The sequence below is a fragment of the Columba livia genome, chromosome 1 (assembly GCF_036013475.1).
Source record: "Columba livia isolate bColLiv1 breed racing homer chromosome 1, bColLiv1.pat.W.v2, whole genome shotgun sequence".
NCBI classification, from domain to species: domain Eukaryota; kingdom Metazoa; phylum Chordata; class Aves; order Columbiformes; family Columbidae; genus Columba; species Columba livia.
In genome coordinates, this window is record NC_088602.1 from 180,006,729 (window position 1) to 180,028,203 (window position 21,475).

Consider the following 21,475-nt stretch of genomic DNA (forward strand, 5'->3'; position numbering starts at 1 on the left):
TATTTATTTATTTATTTATTTTTTCCTTAAATGACACATCTCTTGGGGTGCAACGCCAGCTGCACCAGGCGACGCGGGGAGCGGGGTGACAGGCGGCGGGACGGGGCGCCGCGCTCCGCGGGGCCCAGCGGGACCCCCGGGCCAGCCCTGCCCGCCCCGGGGGCGCTGAGAGCCCGGCCCGCGCGGGCGGCGCGTGAGGGGGAGGTGCCGCGCGGCGGCCGCGCGCGGGGGCTGCCCCCGCCATTGGTCAGCTCCTGCCCCGGGGGCGGGCCGGGGCCGGGGCCGCTTTGAAGTGCGGGTCCGGGGATAGCCCCCGCCTGAAGGCAGCCGGGCATCGCCTCGCCTCTCCGCCGGCGGCGGGGGCAGGGGAGGCGGAGGAAGGGACGGGAAGGGCCGTCCTCGCCCACCCCGGCGGCGGAGAGCGGGCTGGGAGCGGAGGCGAGGGGCTGGGAGGAGGGATAGCGCGATCGCGGGGCGGCTTCCCGCGGCAGCGGGTGTGAGGGGAGCGCGGGGGCAGCGCGGAGGGGCGCGGGGAGCATGGAGGAGCCACGCGGTGCGGGCTCGGCCCGGGCGGCCGGTAGCTGCTAAGGCAGCGGCCCGGGGGCGCTGAGGGCACGCCCGCCGCGGAGCGAGCCATGCGGGTGGCGAGGTGGCTGGCGGGTTTGCTGTGCCCCATCTCCCTGCTTGTCACCGAGTCGTGCGGACTCCGCTTCCACCCGGGACAAGGTAAACAAGCGGCAACAAAGGCGGCGGCTGCCTAGCGGGTCCCGGCCGTGCGGTGGGCGCCCTGCCTTGGGTGGCACTGCCGCTCCCCGGGCCGCGGGGGGAGCAGCGGGGCGGCCGTTGGGGGACGGCCGTTCGGGAGCCCAACGGCTGCTGCGCGGGACGGGGGCGCGGGGCGCTCGGCGGGTCCCAGCCCCGCCTGTCCCCGCAGCCCTGGCGGGTTCAGCGGGTGCCGTGTCCGGAGCCGTGTGGGTGCGGGTGAAGCAGCTTCTGTGCTGCTGCGTCAGGCTGGGTCTCTTGCTTTCTGTTGCAGAGACCTTTGTGAAGAAGCTCTCCTCCTATGAAATTATCACACCTGTCCGAGTGAATGAATTCGGAGAAGTTTTCCCACACACACATCACTTCAGCAGGAGGAAAAGGAGCTTGGAGGCACCATTGGAACCCACTGCTTTCCGAACGCATTACCAGCTCAGTGCATACGGGCAGGTCTTCCAGCTCAACCTGAGTGCCGATGCAGGCTTCATTGCTGCTCAATACACCGTGGTGCACGCAGGGGCCCCGCAGAAGCAGCCCTCCCCTGATCTGCGCCACTGTTTCTACCGTGGGCACGTCAATGCCCAGGAGACTCACATGGCTGTCTTCAGCATCTGTGGTGGCTTGGTAAGCATATTGGTTACTGCCTCCTGTCTCCATTCATGTTGTTCTTCTCCCTGAAAGAAACGTAGTTGGATGGCTTTGCTGCAGAGCTGAGCTGAGAATTCTCAGGCATCATTCCAAGTAGCTGGCCATGAAATGTCTTGGCATCCGGCAGTTTGCAGTCATTATGATACTTTTTTGGCGGGATATACAAATGCTGCTTTCAAAGGATCTATTGCTGAGCTGTAATAGAATTGGTTGATGTAACTACTGTCACCAAGAGCGTTACAACAGAGGAAAAAAACTTGCTTCAGAAACACAGTAAGCTATTGTTTTGGTAAAATGATGCTGTTAGTTGGCATCAGTTATGTGTTTGTAGCTTTATAGATATTGTGTGGTTATGAGTAAGGAACTATGATACTTAAGATGATGGAAGAAGAACTGGTGTTAATGTTTTTGTTCCTCTGCTTCCTCCAATGCAGTAGGGGTGTGTCGAGTTCTAATAGATGTACAGCAGTGCTCTCTAGTCACATTTCTGTTAAAAGTGAATGGGAAGCTTCCTAATAATTTCAATGGCAAGTATGTCTGTAAAATGCTTCTTAACTGAACTGAGCAATCAAATCAAAACTCCATTGATATACACTCTTCACTTATCCCTTGATAACATTCCTTGTTTTCTGAACTGATAATGAAGAAACACTATCGCACAACTGTCTATCAAAACAGTTGTACTGTATTGCTAAATTTTATAGTTTTGTGCCTAGAAACAAGAAGACTACTGCCTATTGCTTTACCACATCACTGTTTATTGAATTGCTGAGGACAAGTATGTGTGACATGCACAGTGTAAAAATATGTTTTAAATAATACTGTGAATTTAAGTTGAGCTTGTTCCATGTTTTTTTGCAGTCACCCAGGAAAGTAAAGGTGCAAGGCTTTTATTTTTGGGAACTGAAAAAATCCAGCTTCATGTTGTAGTCTCTTGATAGTAGCCTGTAGAAAATAAATTGGAGTTGGCTGGATGCATGCAGAAGGGTGGATGCATTTTAAAGGAAGGGGATACACATGATGGAACAGGGGATCAGAGGTAACTATTACTTGAGAGAGACGCCTCTGTCTAGTGCTTATTGTTCGATATATGGTTATATGCCACGTTGTCTTCGGTTGAGGCTTATAGGCTAGTCCTTGGAAATTACTGCAGAAGTAATTCTGTTTTCATCAAAGCTGTGCCTATATATCTTGCTTTACAAACAGCTGTCATTGGTTCTTATCTGTGTTGTGTTAAACCCAGTTGAAACCTACACCAACCCCCCTGATATGTTCCACTCCTATCTCACAGAGGGAGGAAGAATTAGAAATATCTGGGTTTTTGATGATGTTTTGTGTTCTAGTAGGTGCTCCTTTACCATTGCACTGAGAATAGTGTCATACTTGATATGGAATAAATATAAGAAGTTTTAAAATTTTATGTTCTTGTAACTTTTGTTGCCTGTATTAATTCTGTCCCAGCAAACCATCACTTTCCATTACTTGAAGGGACCACATGCACTGCAAATAACTTTTCTCAAAAACATCTACATACTGCATTTAAAAGTTGTCTAAACTACCTATTATTTAGCAGTTCTTGAACTCTTCAGCACAAGACCCTCTTCTTCTCTGTAATAGTTTGAGTGCCTCAATTTTTATTCAATATATTCATCAATGATTTGGATGAGGGAATAGAAGTTTGCTGATGACATGAAGCTGGGAGGAGTGGCTGATACGCTGGAAGGCTCTGCTACCATCCGGCGAGACCTGGACAGGCTGAAGAGTTGGGCAGGGAAAAATTTAATGAAATATAACAAGGGAAAGCGTAGAGTCTTACATCTGGGTAGGAACAACCCCAGGTTCCAGCATAAGTTGGGGAATGGCCTATTAGAGAGCAGTGTAGGGGAAAGGGACCTGAGGGTCCTGGTGGACAGCAGGATGACCATGAGCCAGCACTGTGCCCTTGTGGCCAGGAAGGCCAATGGCATGCTGGGGTGTATTAGAAGGGGGCTGGTTAGTAGGTCAAGAGAAGTTTTCCTTCCTCTCTCCTCTGCCCTAGTGAGACCACATCTGGAATATTGTGTCCAGTTCTGGGCCCCTCAGTTCAAGAAGGACAGGGAACTTCTGGAGAGAGTCCGGCGTAGTGCAACAAAGATGATTAAGGGAGTGGAGCATCTCCCTTATGAGGAAAGGCTGAGGGAGTTGCGTCGCTTTAGCTTGGAGAAGAGGAGACTGAGGGGTGACCTCATTAATGTTTACAAATACATAAAGGGTGAGTATCACGAGGATGGAGCCAGGCTCTTCTCGGTGACAACCAATGATAGGACAAGAAGCAATGGATACAAACTGGAACACAAAAGGTTCCACTTAAATTTGAGAAGAAACTTCTTCTCAGTGAGGGTGACAGAACACTGGAACAGGCAGCCCAGGGAGGTTGTGGAGTCTCCCACTCAGGAGGCATTCAAGACCTGCCTGGACACATTCCTGTGTAACCTCATCTAGGTGTTCCTGCTCTGGCAGGGGGATTGGACTAGACGATCTTTCAAGGTCTCTTCCAATCCCTAACATGCTGTGATTCTTTTGTCTCTTTCTTCCTATTTGGCTGGTACACTACAGTCTGCATCATGTATACTTCCACTCAGAAATCCTTGAGTGCCTTTAAACTGAGCCTTTGCCTCTTCTAGATGAGTCTTGTGAAATTTCACTGCTGTTTCCAGCTGGATTTCCTGTCCTCAGTCATTGCCTGGCTGACAGAGTGCCTAGGGTGACCCACCAGCAAAGGCCTTGCTGTCCTGGTGCTCTCAGGATCTTCTTTCACTACTCATTCCACCCTCTGCCCAGGAAGAGGTTACACAGCATACCCAGCACTGTGGCTGTTTTCCCCTCACTAATGAGGGTATTGAGGTTTTCAGAAGAGGAAGCGGAGCCTGGCATGGGTGCTGGTGCACTTCTTGTGGAATGTGCCTATAGTTCCCCAGGGAGGAATTGTGTGGGGATGAAGAGGTGGTCATAACCAGCTGGTAGCCTATATCTGCACAGAGTGTGCTCCAGTCTGACTTGGAGCCTTCAGCCTAAGGTTCTTCCTCATCCTAATGGATTCAAAGTAGATATTAAACTTTTCATGTGACTGCCAGGGGAGAGAACTCTTTTGGAGTGGAGAGAAGAATTTATGTGAAAGGAGGGAGATAGAGGCCAGGTGTAATTTTGCTGTGAAATCTTGTCCTCCCTGAATGGATTCCCCAGTCCCAGGTGTGACTACCCTCAAAAGTTAGTAAAAAGATTTATTTTTTTTTTCTCAAGGTTTTAAAAATTTCATAGATTTGTGCATTCAACAAATGCACCTGCAAAAGTAAGTTAATCAGTTATTGCTTTTCATTGAACAGTACCATACTTCACGAATATATGTGAAGATTTAAGTGGGACTGCTGCTGAGGGAAGATGCTATTTATTGTGAGACAGTAGAAACTAGATTAGTGGCTTAGTAGTCCTGTTATTATATTTATTTTAGGTAAAATCCCTTCTCCTAGTAGGATGCATTTTCTTAAATGCTGAACTTGACCTCAGTGTATGGAAATGAAAAGAAGAGATTGCTTTGAACCGTTAGGTATAATTTTATCTTCCAGCTTTGCATATGCAAGGCAATTGCTGTAGGCCAGTGCTGTTAAAGTTAGGGAGGAAAAAGGGCTGTGGACTTAGATTAAAAAGTACAGGAAATTTAACAATGGAATTTGAGACTTGCTCTGAAGGTGTGCCTGTGTAATCTAAAGTTAAACCAGGTACTTAACTTCGCTTTATCCTGTAGGCATCTATCCTTAAACTCTGCACTGTTTGTGTTCACAGCTTCACTCCTGGTTTCCAAGTTCGTTCTTTCCTTTTTTTTTTTTTCTTTTTTGCATTCTCAAGTTGAGTGTGTTCTCACCCTCCAAGCTCTGCTTTTCCTTTTCGCCCTCAGTTAAGCCTTTTTCTGGCTGTGCCAAGAGCATGTACAACCCAGAGTACCCGTGGAGCATTGCTTAATGGCTCCTGACACCCTGTATGCGGTTTTGTTGTCTTGCATTTCAGAGTGTGCCCTGGGTTCAGGGATGCAAATGGCAAAGGGAGGTTAGAAGGTCAGTGGGGAGTATGTTGTAATTGCAAGGAGGGAGTATGTAATTAGGGAAGTTTGGGATGCTGTCAAAGGCAGAAGGTCATTTGGAGTGATGGCCTGAGCGCTTAGTTGAACATCTGATTACATACAGGCATATTTCTTGCCTCTTTAGAGTAATTTTTGAAATTTCACACTTTATTTCACTTTATTTTCCTGAGTTCTATATGTTGTGTTTGTTGTTTTTTTTTTTTTTTTTTTCTTTTTTTGCATTGGTCAATTACAGCTTCCCACAAACATGGTAAACAAGTTTTGCTGAGGGTGTCCCTGGGTGCTTGTAGACTAAAGACACCGCTCAAACATTATCCAGACAGGAAAATCAAAGAGGTAAAAAATAAAAAAATAATTTGACTTTCAAGAGCATATGGTTTACAAGTTTATTGACAAATACAAGAAAATACTAGTGAATGAAGTATTTTGAAATGAGGGAGCTATCACCGTTTATAGCTAGAACAATCCTTCAGTTCCTAGCAGCCACCTGTCTGAAGAAAGGAGCTTTATTTTTAATTTGTTTTAATCCTGAACGAACGCTATAAAACCAGTTTTAGTCCTTTGAGAAGCTTGGTATTTTTCTTTAGAGCTCAGGAATGTGTTGATTGATGCTGAGGATAGTTAAAATCAGTTTTTTTGAGCTGGGAGAATGTCTAAGTGCCAAAGGTGTTTTATGTGACTCTACTGTGAGAGAGGGAAAGGTAAGAAAGGAGGAAACATACATCTCTTTGGAGGTACAGTCTGCAGTGTATAGAGCAGTTTCACATGCTTACTAACTGGCAAAAGTTAGGATAGAAAAGTGTATGTGAATTTCTTCTTGCATGCATTTGCTATCAGCTTTCCTCAGTCTAGGAAGGCAGGACTGCTTTGTTCTAATGTAGGTTCCAGAATGTAACAAGGTCTGTGTGACAAATTCCTTCCCAGGGAGCTCAAGGAAACCCCTTGGCAACAGTTATTTACTGCATGTGAACTTTTGTCTGGAGCATGGCAGGAGTATGAACTTAAATGTGCATCTTCAGAATTTCTTCAGTAGAAGAGGTTGTGTTTATTTTTCTACTAATATGGGTCAGCAGATCACCTTTCTGAGATCTTGAAAACAATTCTGTCTGCTACTATGGATGAGTGCAGTGGTTCCTTTTCAGAAGTAGGCAGCCTTAGAATTTATTTTAATGAAATATTTAATTGTTTGACAAAAGAACCCCAAACATACAAACAAAACAAAACCATGTACACACACAAAAAGCCAAACCAACAAAACAACAACTAAAACCAAACCAAACAACAACAAAAGAAAAAAAAAAAACCCCATGAAACAAAACCCGAATCAAAACCCCAAACTTGCTAGAAGCTATTGTTAGCGTAGCCAGCATCCAGTTTCTTGTGGAGATCTAGTGCAGATAATCGGTGCTGGATATTTCCTCCCCAGTTTTGTGCTGCTTAGTACTAATAATTTTAATGAGTTAAAGCTTGCTTTGGAAAAGCAATGTAGTAAAACACTTGTAACTGGAAGAAATGGTTACCTTGACATAACTTAATGCTTTAACATATGGGCTCTCACTTCAGAAAAATTACCTTCTAAATCTGAAAGGCACGTTAGTTTTCAACATTAAGGTCGCATTTATAAACCTGTGAGCATCCTTAAGCCACATACTCATTTTTATAAATTTTTATCTTAATGTAGAGATTCTATTGTAAGCTGGGAAAAAGTCACATTGAAATGTCAACACAAGACAACCAGTTCTTGTTTGGATAAACTAAGTCTTATTGCTGCTGCCTGGCTGATGTGGTGGCTTCCACTGAGTAGTTTGGGTATCATTTGTCACTTAGGTATACAAGGTGAATCTCCAGCCCTGAATCTCTATAATACAACAGTCAAAAATGACAGTGCTTCCATTGTCACCCTGTACATTTCTTCTGTCACTCACTAGCACAAAACAGTTTCAAATACAAGGATTGACCTTGAAAATATAAGAGAAAAATGTTATTTTTTTGATTGCTGTTATAACTAAACATTTCTTGTTTTGAATTTTACATCTGTTTTTTTTTCCTGCTTTCTTCTGTGATTATTTATTCTTTTGCTCTTGACTTAATTTCATTTACATTTTTTTATTTCATTTACTTTGGTTTGTTTTTCTATTAGCTTTTCCCTTATGTATTCTCAGAGGCAGGACCAATTTTAAAATATTTTCACTTCTGTGACACTTGATGTAGCATTTTTCATTGACAGTCTATTTTAATGACTGCAGTTGCCTGAAATCTTCCTGGTCTTGCTCCACTGGTCACAGTGTGAATGGTACAGATCTTTTACTATTGCTATCTCGTCTCTTTTTAGCATTGTAGACACTAGATATCTTTTTCACATACATCTGAGTGTGGATCATAAAACTTGAATTTACTTGATGATCCTGTATCCCAGAGTCAATTTCTGCCTGCCTGCCTTGGCAAAATCTCTATTCATTACAGTATTTGTTATAAAGTAGTAAGATATTATAGCTTACGTTCCCACTGCAGCTGTTACAAGAAGAACTGAAACATTCATGTCGCATTTTCCCTGAGCTGTTTACATCTCTGCTTTTCCTGAAAATATTTCCACAGATGCTATACTTTTACACATGGACCAGCACAGATCAGCAAATACAGGTGGTAACTGCAGTTGTAAACTGAGAACTCATGAGGTTGTGAATTGGGCAGCTGGTGGTTTGTCACAGAAAATGTCTGTTGGAAACAGTAGGATCTGAGTATGTCTCTACCAGCAATTCTGCATGAGTTGTCTTCTATGTAGGCGTGTCCCAGTCTGTTCAATGTTTTATGCCAAGGGTGCTCAGCCAGCCTTCGCCTGCCTTTTGCCCACGCTCTGTCTGTAGCCTTCTTCCTTGGCACTTGCCTGAGCACATTCTGTTTGTCAGATAAATTGTTCTGATGGTTGCAACCTATTCTTAACTGCTGCCTTTATAGGAGATCCACAATCTCTCAGCATTTTGGGTTTATGTAACACAGGTGAACTTAGGTGAATTTGCTGGAGAGCTGTGGGCAGCCACAGGAGGTTGAATTTACTTACTTGCATATAAAAAAAATGCATGTGTTCATGAAACTGCCAGGAAGTACCAAGAAGGCATTGTGCATGAGCATAAGTGACAGGGATGCCAGGGGAAGGGAGAGGGCTCAAAATACAACTCTTTGCTGTCTCACTACAGTTGTTGGTTCTTTGTGGTTGTGGTGTGGTTTTGTTTTTTTTTTTTTGGTGTGTGTGTGTGTGTGGTGGTTGGTGTGGTTTGTGTTTTCTTTTTTTTTTGGGGGGGGGGGGGCGGGGCAGGGCGGGGGAAGGACATGGATCTTAAATTAATGTTTCCAGCTCCAGGTGGCAGTCAACAGCTGTCATGGATCTCAGGAAACTTTGTACTCCTAGTGAGTAGATTGACTTCTCACATGAGAGATTGTATCTGAAATAATCTCAGTAGTTGTTCTGTTTCAGATGTACTTTCATGTAGAAAATGGCAAGATTATCACAGTGAAGTCAGAAACTGAGCACAGGGCATACCTTCTGGGTATATACATGCTGACAAAAGTACTCAGAGTAACTTACTCTGTGGTTGACTAAAACAGGTGTAAATCTAGCCATACGTTGTATGTACTTAATTAATAACTGACTGATAGTACGTATGAGGCTGAAAGGACTTTTTGGAGCTATTAATCTCCTAGTGAGAGAAAAAAGGTGGTTCTGCATGTACTTAAAAATATCAAAGCTAGGAACTTCTCTTTAAACAGAGATAAGTTGCAAATGTACATTTGCTTGACATTTATTGAGACAGACAAGATTATATTATGGAGTTTCCTCCAATATTAAGCATATGGATCCCCTAAGTCTGTTTTCTATGGGAATACTTGGCTTCATAATTATTTGTTAAACAAAACCCCTAAAAAACAAATATCAAAGCTAACACCTCCCCCCCAAAAAACCCAACCAAATAAAAAACCCCTTCATGTATATATACATTTCATTTAACTGGCTTCAACAGGTGTTAAAGAGTAGCTGCTTTTCCATAATGAAATCTCCATGTATGTATCTATGACAACAGATGTTATGCATAATGTTTGACTTGTCTAGCTTGTTCAATGTGAGTTGTATATGAAGGTGAAAATTAATAGATCACCCCTCCATTACACTTCAATGAATTTTGTTAATTGCCATGATCCCTGCTCTTTCCAGCTGTCTTTGAGATTGTTATTGTAACATTCTCTCAAGTTCTATGCTATTTAGCTGGTCTGTTGTTCCAAATTGTATTTAGAAACTCCTGGAATATAATTTTTACCAGGCTTCTGCCACACTTTCTTGCCTAGAATAACCATACAGGGTACCTAAAGCCAGGATTTATTCTTCCTGCAAGAATATTCTTTCCTGTACATGTCATGCAAAATGGAAATACTTTTGTGTGTGTGCCTGTGTTTCTGGGTGAAAGTCACTAAGATCCCTTTAGGAGTTTACATGGAATTTAAATTCCAATCTGGAATTATGTAATTGCATTTAACCAGTGATTAGCTGCCTTTCCAGACCAGGGTACTTCTGAGTGTATGTGGTTGACTCCTTACTTCTGTTCAAGATGTGATTAAGTGTGCTTAAGGTGTGGTTACTATCTGCTCATGAAAACTTAACATCACAGAATTTGTAAGGAGATGTAGGTGGATCATATAGTTAAATGCAAGATTTTTCTCCTACAATAAGCTTTTAGCATTTTATTCTATTTCTCTAAGAACTTCAAATATAGTGTTTCATTCAGTCACTTCTAAAAAGGTGTTTCACCAGAAAACACTTACTCATTGCTAGATATTTCTTCCCTGTTGTTTAGCTGATGTATTATTTTATTAGTTTTCTTAATTATATTATGTTAGCTTAGTTTTAATACATTAGCTTGCAACCACTACCTCTTGTTGTGTTTCTAGCTGACTTAGCTACTAGTAGGAATATTTTTTTCTAGATATTGGAAGTATACCATGATCAGATAACCTCTCATAGTTTTTTCTTCAATGAACTAATTAAGCTGTGCTGAAATCTTTCATTAGAAAACATTGTAACAGTGGAGCAGGAAGAAAAGGGTGAAGGGCTTCTCATATGATTCAGAAAAGCTTTGAATTAATACAAGGCAGGGGAGAGGGAAGGAAGTGAATGATATAAAAGGAAGGGATTTTGTAATTTACTTTGACTATTAAAGTGCTCTTGCTGTAAACTACTCGCAGGTTTTTGCATTTGAGTGAAGAAGCCATACCATGAGGGCATGAAAAATACTCAAGTACAGAAGTGGAGCTTATCTAGGCGAGAGTCTGCCAGCTTAGAGTCATGTTTTCCAGTACTTCAGTTGTTTTTTTAGCATTTTTCTGAAACTTTTCCAGTTTTGCTGTTGGACATATCAAGATTAATTCCACATTTCTGAAACCTCCTATATATCCCTTATGTTTTCCATGTGTTTTATGAAGTTGCCATTATGCACAAGGATGTGATTTGTATATGGGCATGGTACGTACTTTAACCATAAATTTTGCTGTGTTTATTTCTACTGCTTTTGGAGTAGAGCAAATACAGTTTTAAGCCACTTTAAACCACTAAGTTGTGCCATATAGAGTGAGTAGCTATGTTGATCCATTGAACCTTGATTTAATATAAAGTATCTAACTCATCCAGAGTATTTTAAATCCAAGAAATAAATTATCTTTCTCATGTGGGTTTTCTCATAAATTTCCTCAAATCTATGCCTATCCATAGTGCTGGGTAGCACTCCCTCTTTGGACCACTTATTTATGATGTGCAAGAGACTGTTTTCAATTTTTTTACTCCACTTCTACTGAAGAGATATTTTTAATGTACTTTTACCTCTTTATCTGAGAAGAGAAATAGAATGCTTCAGGCAGATTTCTTGTTATGTGATTTGAGAGGCATCTGTAGATGATAAATAAATCCATTTCTGATTTCATTTCCTGTATTTGCTTGGGCTCCTGTTTCGGCAACCTGCCTCTGTACATCTAAGCGACTTTGGTTTATTTGGTTTTACCAGAAGTATTTTTCATTTGTATGTTACAGTCGTCTTCCTTGTGTGCCTGTCTTGCAGTAATAGCTCGATTTTTATCGGCAGGGTCTCTTACCAGATAAAGTATTGCTTTCACAAATGAAGGACTGCAAAACACGTAGTGTAGCTGGTGACTGAATTTTTGTAGACCTGTGTGTTAGGAAAATGAGGAGATAACAATGTGTAGCTAATGGAAATCCAGCTTTAGTCTTCATAGAGAATTTGAAGGATTAGAGCTGGTGGCTTCAATGTCTGCTTGTGTTTTAAATGACAAATACCATATACTCTTCTGAAGACAGAGCACTGTTTTGATCTCCTTTGTTTTTTTCTTGCATACAAGATGATGAGTTCTTCTCAACTTGGATGGGGAGGTGCAAAAAATTTATTGTAGACTACTGGTGGGAGCTATTCCCAACTAGTCAGTGGTAGTAACTTGTTTATCTATATATTGTTGAAGAGGAGAGAATTCATCGAGGAAAGAATTAAAGTTTGCTGCATGATACCCATATTTAAACAGACAGTTGATCCTGGGATACAAGAATCAGTGGGCCAAAGAGTCACCAAGTAAGAGGGAGCCTAGCTCTGTTTTTTTTTTTTCAAATAGTTAGCTCAAGTATCTGGAAAGGTGGAATCTCCAGTCTTAAGGACACTATTGTGCCTTCTTGTATGAATCTTTTGATTTAAAACAAAAAATAATTCTGATGTCATGAAACATAGGATTCTTCCCTTCTATTTGTCTGTCTTAATGTTTTGGGCTGTAAGTTCATGATGTGTTTTGTATTTTCTTGGGTATAATGAAGGCGATTTTATTCTTTTGCTTTCTAGGCAATTTCTCTAATAATTTACTGTGAAGATGAGCACAGTTAATGTTACTTCTGTGTGTCTTTTAAAAGAGGGACGATTGCTTGCTTCTCCCCTGTTCCAGATTACTTCAGTGTCTTTTTCAGCACGAGATTCTGGATTTCAGTTAAGAGATGTGTCAATTCTGACTGAGAAACTTAGACTACAGAGTAAGAAAAGTTGAGCCACAGATGTTGCCAGGCATTTTATACTGTGTATTCATTGTTAGGCTCAGCTGGATATGCAGGCTTTGAAGCACTATTCTGAGTTGCTTGATGGTCTGGTTTTACAATAACTCTTGCTGATCCAAAGTTGATTCTTTGCCAGGAAAATGGTTCTCTGTTCCAGGTGACCCTTGCTATTTCAGTTAAAAAATATCTTTGGAATATCTTTCTTTGGTAGGAGGCACAGATGTTTAACTGCCCAGGGGAGTTGCTATACGGTGTACATGATTTTCATTGCTAGTGCATGAACAAAGAGGTGTGGGAGTGCACATCTAGAATAGGGGCAAGACAGGAATGCCTATTTTGGAGTATCAGCAGTCCTAGATTGATTTAGATCAGCTACTGACTCTTCCCAATCCACTGGATAGGATAATGGTGCATGAATATGGTTTTGAAATCCTAGACAGGATTTTTCTTCTGGTTGCACATGGTTGTGTAAGTATGGGGTCAGGAGTCTGAGTGGAATTTTCCAAGTGATCAAAATTACTCAAAGATGTATACCTTAGTACTTTTTTTCCTCCAGGTGTGAAATACTAGAAAAGTATAGCCTTGTTGTTGCAGTTCATCTTTTCCAGTAGAAGTCTGATATTCCAGAAGATGTGTTTAAAATGTAGCATGAAGTCTTTCCCTACTAGTTCTATGCTATTATTCTCATAATTGTTATGTTTGTTGTAGCTGAAACCACTTCTTTGCAAAATTTGAAGCCTGTTAGTTGCAAAAGTCATTGAAGACATGAATAGAGATTATCAGCTCTAGCTATCGGAAGGAATAGGAGAGAAGTGTGTGGAAAAAAGCAATAGCAGTAAAGATTTTGCCCAAATCTGAAATAAGATATTTTAAATGCCTCTTATCTAGAAACAGGGTTTATGGTATGTTAGGAGAAAATAATTAATTAGCATGTTAGTGTTCACAAATAGCACAGGGTCTAATTTATCATGTTTTTGTTTCTGGGACCTAATAGTTTATATAAAAATCAACATGAATCTTAGCATCAGTTCTTGCTGCTTTGTCCTGAGTGACAGGCTCTTCTTGTCTGTCCCTGTTATTTTGCCCAGAAGGCTGCACCTACTTAGGACTTATGGACAAGCTGTGGCATATCTGTTTCCATGAGGCCCTTCCCAGGGAGGCACATAACGTTCTCAGGACACATCATCTGTTGTCCTCTAGAAACCACATCCCCTGGAAACACTGGATGTGAGAAGGCTGAACTGAATGTGTGAAGGATCCAGCATGAAGACTACTTGCAAAGAATTTAAGTGAAACTGAGGGGAAAAAGTGTTTCTGTGAGTTAGTTTTAAACAGTCCTAAAAGGAAAATACTATTTAGCTGGGTCTTTTTTCATTCTGTGGCAAGGGTGATGCATAGGACACAACAACAGTGGGTTTACAATAACTGTAATTTTGGATGGTATGTATGCTATGTATCAGGCAATGTTACAGGTAGTCTGACACATGCCTGAAGCCTAACAGACTTTTAAATATAGAAAACTGAGAACTGCTGAAAAGAACTCAAATTCAAAGGGATATTATAATTCCAATATAATTCTCTCGACAGTAAGGTAGTCTACAGCAGATTTCAAAAGACTATAGGTTGCTTGAAAATAAACCTATTCCTACTTCTTTTCTCATGTATCTTGCTCTGCTACTTTCTATAACCCTGAGTTTCAAGGTTGACATGGACACTTAATCTCTTAAACCACATTGTGTGTATTATCACTATTCTCTTACTGGTCAACATGCCTCACTAATAGGGCAAAACAGCTAACAGGATGCAGTGCACCTGCTCACTCGAGGTGCTCAATTGGCTAAAGTGAGGAAGCTGCCAAAAAGCCTGAAAATAATTTGATGAAATTCTTGTGTGGTTTCTCCTCCTCATAGTCTCCTGAAATAAGGTACTTAAGACATAGGAAGCTATGATTTTGGTTAGAAATGCAGAAGAGATTCTGTTTTAGGATTTCATAATTGAATGGATTATGGCGTAGGGGTAGGTGGGGGAAGTATCTTCTTTTTTTCTTTTTCTTTGTATATGTGCTATATGCCAGTGCTTTCATTAGTAACAAAATTCCTTTGGTTCCCATCACATAGTTAACCCATGTGTGTCTGCTATATATGGGGGAGAGAAATCAAGGAGACAAACACATGAATGGAATGGTCAATTTTGAATTCCTGGAACTCATTTCAAAGTCTTTAAAAAGCATATCAGGTTAACGCTGTTTCTAATCTATGGGCAAAATGCCATTTCAGAATTAAAAAATTGTATTAATTATGTAAAGGACAGAAGGTAAGAAATCAGTCTAGAATTTGGACTCAAATCCTGAATTTTTGATGGCCGCTGTTCTCCTTTGCACAGTTCCTGGGTGATCGTGCTTAGTATCCTGCTTAGTTATACATGGATTCTCTTAACTTTTGTGATCTCCTTTGTTTCATTAATTCTGTATAGTGATTACCTGTGATACATTGTTAATACACAAGGTAGTCTGTTATGAGTTATTTTGGTGGGACACATCTCTGAATGCAGACTTCTCTTTGTCTTACCTTCAGGCTTCCATCTCCAGCTTCCACTGGAGTTTCCTGTCTCATGTGTAAATTTACTCTATTAATTTAAAAATACTATCATAAATAGTTCATTTCAATGAAAATTATTTTTATACTGGTATTTTTAGTGGAAAATAAATCAATTACTACTTCTACTTTCAGATGGGCGCCTTTAAAGCACATGATGGCGAATATTTTTTAGAACCTTTGATGAAAGCGGATGGAGGTGAATATGAAGATGAGCATAACAAACCACATCTTATATACAGGCATGAAGAACTTAAAAAGTATCAGAAATCCCATAAACCTTGTGAAGTTTCAGGTATAGTCGTACTTTAAATTTCAATGTGACTTTTTGTAAACATCTGACATTTGAAAAAGAAAGGCAATATTTAATTTTTGTAAATAATATTTATCTCCAGATTGTTTCCTTACAACCTACACATTTCTTTCACATAGCCTTGGCAGGCATTGAATTTTTTTTTTCTTTTTTTCCTTGGCTAATTCAAATGTAGGACAAAACATGCATGGACAAAAAAATAACCATGATATTGCAAGAACTTCTCTGTGGGTTTACTTTTACACCTACATTGTTCCATATGTAAACATTTAAAGCGTAGATCCACAGGAGCTGTTGCAGCTTATATTCACAAAAGATAATGAACTTATTGCAGGTCTAACAGATAATACAGGACATATGTCTTTCTTAATAATGGGAGTATCTAATGTAACCCTTAAATGTACATAATTCTCCTTATGAGTATTTCAATAATACATTAATACTACATATTCATAATATTTAGTTTTATTTAAAATAAAATTAAGTAATTTAAAAGCATACCATTAAAATACGTGACAAGTGGATAGCTGTACTTTCATGGCTTCACAGTATATAGGTTAATCATTAAGCAAAGTAACTTAAGAGTGAGAAGGTACATGGTGAAAGTGACTATGAAAGACAGAACAGGCTTCATTAATACCATGAAAAACTGAGTAGAAAATACTGGACTTCAATACATTTTTTTAGTGGAGGAGAGAACTTTCAGTAGTTTTTCATAGTTTTGCATGCATCATCATAGTCAGAAAATAGTATGATGGGAGAAAGGCACCTGCTACTACTATCAAAGTACAGAAACTAGACAAGAGTGGGATTAGAAAGGATTTATTTGAAATTGTAGGTGTCCATAGACTCATTCTACACACTGATATACCATCTGCTTTTGGAATATAATGATGTGGAAGCTTTTGAAGACTTTGCCTGAGCAATGCAGTTCTTAATCTTCACTATTATGTTAATGCCATTAAAAAATATTTTTTATTCTAATTTTTCTCTTAAGCCTAGTGCCACAATAAATGCTTTTCTCTTGCTTTTGATAGAAGCATACAGGTGTCATTTATTTGGCTTCAAAGAAAGCACAAATGGGTGAAAGTTCACAATAAGAGTAAGTGGCTTATATTTGGTTCAGCTTGGCATTTAAAAACATCCTGTCTAATTAAAATTCTACACCTCTCATGGCATTGAAATCTGCATTTATACATTTTGAATGGATTTGCACTTCAGGAATGTGCATAAATATAACTAACTGAAGAAAATGAAAACAATATTTCAACTTTATGGAATTTCTGTCCAGATGTTTGACAACATAAATTGCAAAATAATGGTGCAGCTTGGGTGGCTAGTGTCTTTAATTTTGAAAAAAATCTTAAAGCATATTTTATTCTCAAACAATATATTGAGAATTCTGCTTTTCCATATATACTAAGGCTAGAAAGCAACCATTATGGTCATTTTGCATTAGACAAATTCTAGCGAAAGTTATTTCTTTAGCTCTTTCTTAGGAAGCTGATACTATCTGTTCATTGATGGTCATTGCAGGACAAGGTGTTAGTACTTTGAAAATCAAGCAAGTATTGTTATTCCTGTTTTTTTTTTTTTTAATTATAAATAATAGGTACTGAACTAGAGTAGTGGTCTTTCAGGCTGTTGTGTGGGGTGTTTTTTTCTATATTGTATGTAAGAATTCTATTAACATAAGCAACCTAGCGTGAGAAAAAGTTTCCAAGCATTAAGAATATTGTGATTTTCCTCCTTTTTGTTTATTGGAGCAACAACAAAAGATTGAGTTTTTGGAGGAGTGATGCTTCAGAAATGTTCATGGAGAAAATCCTCATGTTGTATATTTCTGTCCTTCTGAAGAAGAGATTTGTCTTCTTTAATACTAGTCTTGCCTGGTTATTCATGTTCTTGCTTCAAGAAGGAACAAGAGTGTATCTATGACAGCAATACATGTGGACTCTAGTAAATAAATCTTGACTGAAGATATGGAGAAGCAAAGCATTTGGTACAGCTTCTTCATTTGAAATTGGACCGTGATAATTACTTCTAAAATTGTCGAACTAATCTCTTCCTCACTTTGCATTGGTTTCATCTAAACTAACTTGGCTGATGATAAATTAATGGGAAACCCTTGTACAAGCCTTACTCAAGTCAGGATGGGACATCTGCTGCATTTCCTCTATCCATAAATCCTGTTTCCTTAATACATGGAAGCTCATCTGAGTTTGTCATAATATGCTTTTGATAAATATGAGAGCTATTACTCATCCACTTGTTGATTTCTGATGTTCATAAACAAAATTAATTTGATTTGTTAGGGTATTGAATTTGTCTTGTCTGGTTCATAAATTTATGTAGTCTTTAAGCTCCCACTTTAAATATAGATGCTGTTTTCCATTTTGCCAGTACCCTGAAATCTCAGACACCTTCTGTGACCCAGTAAAGATAATGTGCATATGAGATTGCTTCAGCCACTTCAGTGCTTCACACTCAGTCTGAACTCATCTAATATACATAGGTACTCACAAACAAGTTCGTTTTCAAAGCCAGTCAACAAATCTCCCCTTGTTATTGTTAGTGCTAATAGTTTTTGCCATTATTATAGCTACATTTTGTGACTTTTACTCAGCAAAATTTAAGGTGCTTGCTGTTGTCTCTCTATTGTTGTTTTCTCCCTGTATTGCGCCTTAATTTTAAAGAGGGCAGAGTATTGACCTGACAAAAGTAGCTTGAAGTTTATTGATGAGACCTCTTCCATGGAAATATGGAATGCATAGGTTTGAATCCTCTCAAACTGAGGAAGACAGTGTTAGGATCTCTGAATTCTTCAGTCAGTGCTGTAGTTGCTAAGCCATTAGAATGAAAGGATTAGGATACATCCTTTGGTAGATTTTTTTTTTTTTTTTTCCCTCTCAAAAAGTAGCTATTACAACTTCCAGAAGGACAGGGGATGTTTGCATTGAGGGGGCTGAAGTGTCAAGTTTGGTGTTTAACTTCTGGAGACCAGTGAGAATTCTGATATGCTTCTCGGTAAAGTATTTTTGTGTGGCTTACTGCTATGGTGAATCCCTGGTCAATGCATGGATTTTAGATATCAGGCATCAAAAGCCTCTGGTGGCTGGACTCTACAGCGTAATTGGAAGTATTACAGTACTTAGTTTGGAGTTATCTGAGGAGGTTCTATATTTCCTTTAGAATCTAATCCTACATAATGAATATTAACAAAGCTGTCGAGGAAGTCACTGGAGGCTTTTGATGTGTACTTGCTTGTGAAGTAAACTTCATATAAATATAATGCTATATAAATGAAAAAAATCAATAGGGACTTGAATTCAGGACTGAAGTTTAGTCTTTGTTGTGGTTGGTTTTGATTGGTTCTGGTGATGTCAAAGGTTTGTGTGTTTAAAAAAATAAAAATTAACTAGTTTCCTTTGTCGCACTGCTTAAACTGCAGTGTTTATCTCCATCCAGCCTGCATGTTTGGATTATACTACATTCTAGGAACTGTAGAATACTGCTATCTCTCAATTAATTTTTAACAATGAATCCAAATATGATAAAACTATATGATACTGTGCAAGACATCTAACTGTTGTTCCTATTACAGCCTTCAATGTTTAATTTTATTTTTTTTTTAATTCTTGCACTAGTTCTCTTGGAAATAAGACCGTAAATATAAGTTTGCTTTGTCCATTTTGGGCAGCCTTTTGCCCATTTCTCTTTTTAAATTTAGAAACTGCATTCAACGGTAAACTTTCTTTTACTTCACAGAAAAAGAATTGAAGAAGAGCACTTTACTACATCCAACCTTGAGCAGTTTAAATAAAGAGAGCAATGTTTTACAGAAGTCTCTCAGTCTAAAGTATGCTTTAAATAACTTATCTGTGGAAGATGGTGGCAATCCACATTCCAGGAAAAAACGCTTTCTTTCCTATCCAAGATATGTAGAAGTGATGGTTACAGCTGACACCAAAATGGTTCGTCACCACGGGCAGAACTTACAGCACTACGTATTAACACTGATGTCAATAGTAAGTAAACTTAAGTTGTTAAGTATGAGCATTTTCAGTTATTTCTGTTCTGTTGCTTTCTCTTCTGCAGCTTTTCTGTCTTCTGGTTTGATTGAATTCTGTATTAAAATAAAGATATTCCATAAACATTTTTTAAAAAGTAGGGCTAAAACTTCAGATTATGGGTCTTCTCAGTGTAATACAGTAAGGTGTGTAGGTGAAATGCTGTGACTTACAGATTTGCTGTTACATTAGAAGAATTCTTAAGCTTCAGTAAGTTAAATACATGGATAAATTACAGCAGTCAGAGGTTAAAAGGCATGGTGAAAAAGTGAAAGAATACCAGTTCTTTGCTAAAAACTGGTGATTTCATTGTTGCTCTTACCTAGCTACACTGTAAAACTAGGGCTTAAGGCAGTTATGGCTGGTTTTGAGGTAATGGCATACAATAAGCCTTTAATAATAATAATAAACCTTTAATAATAAATCTTTAATGTGAATTTAATATCTCTGTCTACTGTGGTGTTCAGTAAGATGTATAGCTGGCATCATCTGGCAGCTCTTATTGCATGTGTACATCTGCTTCTTAAGGTAATCGTGAAACAAAAGTTCAGCGCTTCATTTCTAGAAAAGTTTAGCTTATATAGATGCAGGTTAAAAAAAAAAAAATAAAATCAGATCTTAATTCTTGAACATTTTCTTCACAATCCAGTTAATTTCCTCCCCACCCCTCAAGAATATATATCCCAGCTTGTATCCCTCCTCCTTGAAGCATTTCAGCAATGTCATAGAATCACAGATTAAAGTTGTAAGGGACCTTTGTCATCTGGACAGCTCTCTATGCACATATATTGCTTTGTCAAACAAATAAAAGAATGCATATGAAGGTATAGCCTTAATTCTTTCTTCTCCTTCCCCATGAAAGTTATTTTTCAGTAACCTAGTCATAAACGTGAAGAAGAAAACAAATGACTACCACTCTTTGCTATGTAATCTGTATTAGAATTCATCAGTATGAAGGTGGGTCATTTTTTGACCCATAGCCTAGTAGTGTTTGAAATAGAATTGTTATTAGTCTTATTTCATTACCCACAAAGGGAAGAAATGAAACTATTAAATTTTATATTTTCTGCTATAATAGAGATAGCTTTGATTGTTAAATTTAACTGGCACTTGTGTCTGGTCAAGCAACTTCTTCTGTTACAGGAAATTGTCAAGTTGCTGGCATTTTAGATGAAGCAAGCATTATAGTCTACTCTTATAATAATTCTGAAACTTTTAAGGATATTCAGTTTTGGCTTGGATTTTAAAGAAACCTAAAAAGTCTAAGTATATAAATCCCATTAAATTTTAATGAAACTTAGACATCTAGCTGCCAGAATAAGCTTTGAAATCCTGGCCTATTTTTATTTATTTTTTTTTTTTTAGCATTAACAAAGCCACCAAAGTAAACTTGCTGGTTTAGGGTACTGTTTTATGAGTGGAAAAAAAGAACTGAAATATACTGCTAAATATTTCAAGGGTTTTAACTGTCTTGTCACTCATCCAATTCATCCTGAAAAGGCTTAACTCTCAGCATGCAAGTAATCCTATTGAACTGGAACTGGAATGCATTTTCTCATTTCTTTAAAACTGCATAAATATTGGCAAGATGAGTATTCACAGTATTTACACCATGTCTTGGAAAGACTTGCTTGTTCTGATTATAATATGTATTTTAAAGCACAAGGAATACCTTTGCCATAGGACTTCATCAAAACTTTTATATTAAAATACAATAGAGTGGCATTATTTAATGTGAAATGATAAATGAAATAATAAAGAAATCTGTGATTGTTTGACTTGCAGTGTTCTTTCTTGCTCCTCCAATTACTGCATCAGCAGAGCAGGCAATAGGTAGTGCCTTAATAGATCCAGTAGCCGGAGGACCCTGTCTTAGGCATATTATGTTGT

At 39.1% G+C, this 21,475-nt stretch overlaps 1 protein-coding gene across 6 annotated transcripts in view; it reads left to right on the plus strand.

Moving 5' to 3' along the window:
* The first annotated feature begins 268 nt into the window (after positions 1 to 268).
* Positions 269 to 21,475, plus strand: part of ADAMTS20 (ADAM metallopeptidase with thrombospondin type 1 motif 20) — a 100,867-nt gene continuing 79,660 nt past the window's right edge. For 5 of the 6 annotated variants that reach the window (XR_010469549.1, XR_010469551.1, XR_010469550.1 and 2 more), the window contains exons 1-4: positions 269 to 726; positions 1,037 to 1,383; positions 15,338 to 15,497; positions 19,284 to 19,543. Coding sequence is in view for 3 of the 6 variants with exons in the window: in XM_065048625.1 (XP_064904697.1) it covers positions 636 to 726; positions 1,037 to 1,383; positions 15,338 to 15,497; positions 19,284 to 19,543 (858 nt within the window). In the remaining 3 variants the exon portion in view is untranslated. The remainder of the gene's footprint in view (positions 727 to 1,036; positions 1,384 to 15,337; positions 15,498 to 19,283; positions 19,544 to 21,475) is intronic. The other variant, XM_065048623.1, reaches the window with a different exon arrangement.